At 65.0% G+C, this 8227-nt stretch overlaps 1 protein-coding gene across 1 annotated transcript in view; it reads left to right on the plus strand.

Annotated features, from left to right (window-relative positions):
- EFCAB6 (EF-hand calcium binding domain 6) overlaps positions 1-8227 on the plus strand; it is a 127605-nt gene that overhangs the window by 95146 nt on the left and 24232 nt on the right. The window contains exon 28 of the mRNA XM_012735104.1: positions 6681-6908. Within this exon, the coding sequence (XP_012590558.1) occupies positions 6681-6908 (228 nt within the window). The remainder of the gene's footprint in view (positions 1-6680; positions 6909-8227) is intronic.

Below are 8227 nucleotides of genomic sequence, written 5' to 3' on the forward strand. Positions count from 1 at the left end.
CCTCCGGAGGGGGAAGGAGGGAGGCCAGCCCGGCCTCCGGAGGGGGAAGGAGGGAGGCCAGCCCGGCCTCCGGAGGGGGAAGGAGGGAGGCCAGCTCGGCCTCCGGCCTCTCCCGAAGGTTCTCCCAAGCCGGTGAAAGCGTTTTCTGAATTCTGTCCTCGGCAAGTGCCTCCCATCCTGGGAAAACACTTTCTATTCAAAATGCCATGTGTAAAATATAGAGAAGCCTCTTGTTTTTAGAAAATCATTCCTGTTTAACATTTCTTTTAAGTCCTAAAGTGCAATTTCAGTACCTTCCGTGAATATAAAAATAACGCTCAGAGCAGAAATAGAATTTTAAAAGACATAGCAGAAATCCATATAAAATCTTCCTGCTTTATCACCATGGAAATAATGGAAGTTTTAAACAAAACCCACCCTTATTCCATAGAGTCATTATTCTGTCCCTCCCTAGCTGGGGGGCCCGGGACCCCTGTGACGTGTCTGGGACACATCCGCTCAGCCGGGGGGGGGGGTCCTTCGAGGAGAGAATTTAAGGTCGTGTTTCCGCCGAAGAGTCGGCAAAGCCCATCAAGCTGTTTGTGATCTTTTATGAACGTCCTGTTTATCCGAGTTACCGACAGTGTTAGCTCGATGTATCGCTGTGTCTATTGCAGGTAGAGCGGGGTCCATGTATCTTCAGTGAACATGATGAAGAACGGGCAGCCCCCATTTCAGGAACACACCCCAAGGTTACGGGGGACGTTAGGGAGGTCACTAAGTGACCCCAGTGTCCGCTGGGGTCGGACAACCGTTCGGTCCCTAAACAAGTTCTGAATTTCACTGGTTTGCTGCCAGCCCCTCCTCCACCCGGAGGCCTCTGCGCCTGCGGCAGGCCGGGACAGGGTCACTCGGGCCCACGTAGATTTCCGGGGGTCCACGGAGGAAGGGGCCACCGGCTGGAGGTGCTGGCGCCGGGAGAAGGGGCGTCCTCCACCCCAGCCCCGAAAGTCAGCAGCAGTCAGCACGGGGTTTTGCTGGGTGAGCTGCTGCCCTGGCGCGGGGGACCCTGGGACGCGGGCACGGGCTTCCCCGTGTCTGCCGGTACGGTGCTGTGCTGGCCTTGGTGGGAATGCCAGGGTGGGGCGTTCGTGCAGGGGCCGTTACATTCCCGCAGCTCCCAGCCGGTACAGACTGCTCTGCCCACGGCCGCTGGCCGCACGGGACGAGGGGCCTCCTACCGGAAAGGAGGAGTCCCCGAAACCCCAGCCCCGGGGCACGGCCTGCCGGGAGCTGGCGCCTGCTGCTGGGCCCGCCGCCAGACAGGACGGGCAGGGGGCTCCTCCACGCTGGCCTGGGCCCGGGCTCCTCCGCGCTGGCTCCCTGCCCTGGGCGGGGCTGACCGCCGTCTGCCCCGCTCGGTCCCAGGGCGCGGCTGTGAGCAGCGCACGGTGGGCTCCTTTGGTTTTGAGTTGCGCGAGCTGGGAGGCCGCGTGGCGGCAGGAGGAACCCCTCAGTCAGGCGGGCTTGAGCCTGTTACCCGCGTGGGGGAGCCCGAGGCCAGGCCACGCCCTGACCTCCCAAGGGACAGCTCCCCCGAACGAGGGGGCGAGCAGGGCTGGCCCGAGGATGATGGGTAACTAGGGCAGCCCCTGGGAGCCCCAGCCCAGACCCCGGGGAGGAGGCCGGGAGGCCCGGAGCCTGGCCTGACTGAAGCCTTTCCAGGGGAAGTTCTGGAATCTTCAGCTTTGCCCGAGGGCAGCCTGGCGCAGGGAGAGGTCGGGGCCGCAGCACAGGCCGCAGCTGGGCCTGGTGCCCAGTGCAAAGCCCTCGCCTCTGCCGGCAGCGTGACTGACGCGGGTCCCCAGGCCCGGCCCGGCCTCAGCGGGCGCTGCGGGGGAGGGCTGGGGGTGGCCGTGGGGGCACCTGGCCCCGCCACGTGCGCCCACAGCTTCCGGTTCCCTTTCATCTGGATTTTTTCACATTTTATCTTTTTTTTCTTTTTTGCCGCTGTTGTTATTTTTAGATTTCATTTATTCACTGTAAATACAAATGAAGATACAGTACAATTAATTTCTTTGCTAATCAAAATATTTGATCAAATGAAGCAATTTTTCAATTCTTGGAAGTAATTATGCTGCTCTTGAAGGGGAAGCGGAGGGCCGCGTCTCTGAGTATTTCTAATTAGGAGTTCTCCTTGCTACCTGCTGTGTTCCTAAGAATTCTCTATGAAGTTTCAGAGTGTCTTTCCCTCCTGTGAGGAATCATGGGAAAAACTATGTAATTGTCTCCTGAGTGCTCAGAACAAACTTAGCCGATGAATCATGCGGTCTGATTAGCTAATTATAACCTTTGTAATCGTTCAGTTAACATACAGACATACTTCTAATCTGACGCTGCAGTGGCCGTAACCAGGCCGTCTGACCCCGGCCCGGTGGCCAGCTGGCCGCGCAGGGCGGTGTGAGCCCCTTCACGATACGTCCACTGCCGGCTGTGAGTTCCGAGCTCTGGCCCTTCGTCGGCTGGGCGCCCCGCTGTCTCCTCGGCCTGAGGACCCCCCGGCCCGCGCGGTGTGGCTGGGCTCAGCGCAGGGTATTGCCCCGGCCACGGGGTGCTCCCCGGTGCGGGGTCCTCCCGGACCCACGGGGGTCAGGCGGTCACGCCCAGTGTTGTGAGGAAAAACCAGTTTTATTTGCAAATTGATGGGCAACGGACGAGGTAGGAGATAAATTCAAACCTGCCTCCAGGGTTGAGAAAGGGAAGGGCTTCTGTAGGTCTTGGGGACTCGGGTTGAGAACAAAGGAGTTAGATTTTACTGGCTGAAAAGCAGCGTGACTTGGCTGAAGTCCACTGGCCAGTCACGGGCCAGACCATTTGCTGTGACTTCACGTGAGACCCGATGCCCAGAGGGTGGCGGGACTTGCTGGAGCCACCAGCAAGTGGGGCGCAGTGGGGTAGCCTGGCCTTGCCCCCCCGCCCCCGCCTCTGGCCCCAGCGGCTGGGGTGGCCCCTTGGGGGTCCTGGCGGCGGCTGGCTAGAAGCACGGGTTTCAGAGTGTCCACTGCACGGCATCTGAGAGCCCTGGCGGGGCGCCTCCTGGGCTCTGCGCATCAGGCTTCCCTGCGCCGACATCATGGTGCCATCACAAAGGGACATCTGTGGGCAGCACTCAGCCTTGGAGGGCGGCCGTTCCTCCAACCTGAGCTACATGCGGCTCTGGTGAGGGGGTGTAAGGGACATGGGGGGATAAAAAGTAGAGGGAACAGCCTTGCCCACAGGTGTCAGGCTCAGGGCTGCAGGGGCGCTGGGCACGCAGGTCCAGGGGTCCTGCTGGGGAACGGGGTGCGGGCGGCAGTGGCCCTGGCGTGCCCCCGCAGGCCCACCCTCCAGCCCCCCGTGTCCCGCCTTCCCGAGGCGCCTCAGACGAAGCATGCCTCATCCTGGAGAGTGGCGTTCGCCCCCAAGACGGAGGTGTCTGTTCTCACTAGGAGACGCATTTCTCCGCTTACAGAAGAGCTCTGTCTTCCATTCAGAGGCGGTGGTCACGTGACCGCGCCAGGGCCACAGAAGCGCCAGACCAGGCGCCATCTGCTCTCCCTGGCACCCGCCGCGGGGAGCGGGGCTGGCGGCTGAGCGGCACTGCTGAGCGCGGCGGGAGCCTGACTGGGCACCCGGCAGATTCTGGGAGGCAGGTTCTGCTCCCCGAGCCAGGGCCTCCCTGGGCGGCGAGGGGTGGGGCCAGGAGGCGCGGCCGGCCTGGGCCCCGGCCCAAGGCAGCGGGGGCTCTGCCCCCCGGCGGGCCGCTGTTCCCACTGGAGCCCACGTGCGTGGGGCCTGTGGTCATTTGCAGCAGGAAGTCTCCTCTCCGGCCAGCAGCACGAGCGCCGTCCTCGCCCACCAGGGTTCTGGTCCCCTTGGCGAAAGCCTCATGCCCGGCCCTCTGCCTCCGATGCCTCCTGGCCCTGGGGAGCCTGGGGAAGCCCCAAGGCCCCAGGACCTGCACGTCCTGCAGGCCTGGTCAGCCCCCCGCCAGGGGCTGCTCCCCGCAGAGGCTCATCACGGGGTGGCTTCTCTCCTCTGCCTTCCTGGTACCTGGCCACATTACAGGTATGGGTGTTGGGGCCCTGGCACCTCAGAACCCTCCGGCCTTGGCTGCGTCACCCCCCTCCCTTCGCCCCGTCCCCCCCCAGACCTCGGGAAGAGCGGGGTCCTGCTGTGCTTTCTGTTTCTTTGCCTCCTGGACTCGGTGTCTGCGTGCTGCAGACTGGCCTGCAGGGGTGTCTCGGCACCATCGTCCCCTGCCACCAGCCTGCCACGCGCCTCACAGCAGCAGCTTCAAGGTCAGGGTGTCTAGCGATGCCCCCAAGTGCCCACTGAGATACTTACTACTAAGTCTCTGATTAGAAAAGATTTGGGCCTATTTCGCCAGGCGCCCTTCCGCCCCCCTGGGCAGCTGGCTCCTCCTCGCAGGCTGGAGCTCGGCAGGCCGCATGCGGTGGGCGCTCAGGCGGGCGCGAGCCTCCCCGTGGCTCCCCGAGGACATCTCCGTGTCTCTGCATGGATGTCCGTGCAACGGACGGGTTGCCTGCGCAAGCCTTTTCTCTGTCCTGTGTGGGTGCTGCGGTGGCTGTGTTGGTGCTGGGGTGACTGTTGGTTCTGGGGCCACTGTGGGTGCTGGCACAGCTGTGGGTGCTGGGGCAGCTGCTGGGTGCTGGGGTGATAGAAGCCAGCTGGGGAGCTGCATGTGCCTTCTGCGTGCAGGAGCAATTTGAGTAATGAGAAGTGTCTATTTCTTAGAAGTCAAATATAGCTTGCCCCTAAATCTTTTTGTTTTACACCGCTCAGTGGTAGATGGTAGCTCCCGTAACAGCCATTCTTGGGCGGTTCCCTGCCTACTCAGGGTTCTCGGAAACCTCAGTTAAATTTAGTAACCTGTGTTTTTTCTAGAAAACTCTCCAACTTCCTCTGGGTTAAAGCATGAACCTCGGTTTACATGTGCCCTCGCAGGAATTCTCCCGTATCTGTTGTCACAATAACTGCTGCCCGCACGGACGGGAGGGGACCCTCCACGGCGGGCCGAGGCTCAGCAGGGGCAGGGGCGGCAAGAGCAGAGTCCAGACACAGGCGCCTCCTCCTGTGCTGGCCACGCCCACCCCGCCTTGGCGCCGCCTCCTTGCTGGCCACGCCCACCCCGCCTTGGCGCCGCCCCTTGCTGGCCACGCCCACCCCGCCTTGGCGCCGCCCCTTGCTGGCCACGCCCACCCCGCCTTGGCGCCGCCCCTTGCTGGCCACGCCCACCCCATCCCACTTGTCCGCAGAAGGCGGGTCCTGCTGGTCCCCCCCAGCTGCACCTGCAGCACCTCGAGGCGCGCGTGCCTGGGGCCCTGGAGAGTTGGGGCAGCGCCAGTGCTCGGCTCTGGCGGCTCCTTCTCAGCTGTCTGGAAGCGCACAAGGCACATCTGAGATTTCTCCAGTTTTCCAGCATGAACAGAGAAGAGCAGCCTCACTTTGCCGCCGCTCCACGTGAGCATCCTGGTCCTCCTGTGGCTCTGCGGCGTCAAGGGTGTGGCGGTGTGGGCCTGTGCAGTCACGCACTTGGGGGCTGCCCCCGCGGCGCCGTGTCAGTGCCTCGGTGGGGTAAGGTCCCACTGGCCGGCTCTGTCAGCTGTTTCGTCCAGCGTGGCTCCCGGGAGGCCCTGGTCCGGGGGCAGCTGTCACGCCGTCACCCCTGGGCCCAGCCACCTCCCCCTCCCACAGCCCCGCCCTTCCTCTCCAGGGATGGATCTGTTGGCACAGCAACCACGGCTGGAGCTTGGGGTGCTTTTTCCCTAACTGCAGCTCATAGATACACGGCAGGGCGGCTCCCCTGGTTGGTCCCTGCAGGAGAACCCCCCGCGAGCTTTGCCCTCCGAGAGCCCCCAGCACAGGCTCACGGGCCTCGTGGTTCCAGCGTCCGCTGACGGCCGTGCAGCCGCCCCTGGCCTGCTATTCCCGTCGGCCCATCTGTCCCCGTAGCCACCAGCAGCAGGTGCCGGATGTGGGCTGCAGCCTTCACGGGCCCCTCCTCGCTCGCCTGGCCGCAAGCAGGACAGTCCACGAGTGCAGTAGGCAGACCCTGCAGTTGCCTCCCTTGCTGGGGGCCTCCCTCCAGAGGGTCCCTCAGGCGCCGCCGACTGTCCCCAGCACCGTGGTCAGCGCCACCCTGTCATCTGCCCCCAGGAATTCCCCGGACGCTCGCCAGGCCAGAGGCTGGATCAGCTGCCCAGCACAGCTCCCAGCCTCCCGGGACCCAGGGTGGAATCCCCGTGGGCGGGGAAGTCCAGGCGAGAGGCCGCTAGCCACAGCACGGGCGCAGGAGGCAGCGACGGTGGCCAGGCTCTGACTCAGTCTCCTGTGGGAATCGAGCAGGCAGGCTGGCGTGTCGGGGCTGCGAGCCGTCTCCGTTCCGTCCCCGCTGACTCCCTTTGGCTCCGCTCTGCTCCCCGCGGACGACGCGGGGGGCGGGGACGGCTGGCCCCGGCTACCCACGGGTCGCCCGCGTTGCGCCTCCTTCCGCAGGTCAGCCCCACTTCAGCTCAGGCTCCTCGGCTCCCGCTCCTGCCTGTGCATGGGTGCTGCCTCAGCCCCGCGCCTAGCTGGGCCCCGCCTGCCCTGGAGGGGCTTTGCTCTTAAGTGGGCCCACCTCCCTTCTGTTTTCCTAGGGTGCTGCCAAGTGGGCGGAGAAAATGCCCAAAGGCCCCCCGCCCAGGCCGCCCAAGGACGCAGCGACCCTGGAGCTCCTGGTTCGGCTGCACAGGGCCGTGGCCGCCCACTACCGCACCATCGCGCAGGAGCTGGACAGCTTCGACACCATGAAGACCAACACCGTCTCCAGGGACGCGTTCCGGGCCGTCTGCACACGCCACGTCCAGGTCCTGACGGACGAGCAGGTGGGCGCCCGCCCGCCTGCCCGCCCGGCCGAGCCCGGCCTGTGCAACACCCAACACTTGGGGGGAAGCTGGGCCCTCGGGGCCTCTCCGCTGCGGGTGCCTCAGGACGCCGGCCCCACCGGCCTGCGGGTGACAAGCCCGCCCTAGCGTCTCCTGTCCTTGGGCTGCTCACAGGCTCCCCAAGGCTCCTGCCCCTCACGAACCCAGGGAGGCCCCCGCAGCCTCCCCCAGAGCAGGCGCTGGGGGTGCTGCCCCGCCACTGGGGGCCTTCGTGGCCTTGCCGGCGAGCACGCCCCACGGCAGGGCGCCCCCAGGCCCAGCTGCCGACTGGCGCGGCCTTGGCCCCCGGTCACCAGAACACCCGCACGACTGGGGCGTGCCTCTTCGAGAGCCGAGGCGCGCCGGCCCGGCTCCGTCCCTGTGTGTTTGGTGAGGCCAGCATGGCCCAGGCCCCTGGACTCCGGCCGTGGGAAGGCCTGGGCCCGGCTGGGCCTGCGGTCTGGTCCCCCGGGAGGCCCCGGCGGGGCGAGGGGCTGTCTCAGCCCGCGGTGGGGGCCAGGAGGTGGGGAGAGCTGCCCACGCCTGGAGCTGCGGCCGCCCTCGGGTTTCACTCTTCCCATAGGCGCCCCCCAGTTTTAATCAGAAAAGTCCAAAACACGCTTTGCCCCTTGAACTGACTGTCCTGCCCCGTGGCCCCCATGCGCCCCACCCACCCGGCCACCGCCTGATGTTGAACTCCGGGTGTCTGTAAAGTGTGTGGGGGGGATTGTTTGTCCTGAAGCAAGAGGCCGCGGTGGGGAGAGAAGACTCAGATACGTGGGAAGCACGTTTCTCTCGCTTGAGAGTTACGGTGGGCAGTCAGGGCTGATGTGGCCTCTCAGAAGTGTGGGGGTGCGGGAGCGTGCTCCCCACATGTGCGCTGCTGCAGAGCCCCGCAGACGGGTAAGTGTCAGAGCCCAGCCAAGCGGGTTCCTTGCGCCCCAGCCCTGCCCGAGGCCCCTTCAGTTCAAAGAGGATGAGAAGAGGCTGGAGGGGAGGTTTGGGGGTGCGTGGGGTTGCCTTTATCTGCATCACAGGAGCGGGAGGAAGCTGCCGCTGCTCCTCCCTCTCCCTGCCGGAGCAGGGGACCCCCACCCCCCAGTTCTTTGCCCTTAGGCACGCTGGCCTGGCCCCGGGGCTGGTCCTTAGCTGCGGCCCCTCAAGCCGGCTAGTTCAGAGGTGTGGAGCCGCCCGCCTCGGGCAGCCCCTTCCTGGTCCCCTTCAAGTCCTCCTGCTCAAGGCCAGGACAGGCCCACCACCGCCTGCTCGGCGCCGCGCCC

Source organism: Condylura cristata, unplaced genomic scaffold, assembly GCF_000260355.1.
Source record: "Condylura cristata isolate star-nosed mole 26May11 unplaced genomic scaffold, ConCri1.0 scaffold00004, whole genome shotgun sequence".
NCBI lineage: Eukaryota > Metazoa > Chordata > Mammalia > Eulipotyphla > Talpidae > Condylura > Condylura cristata.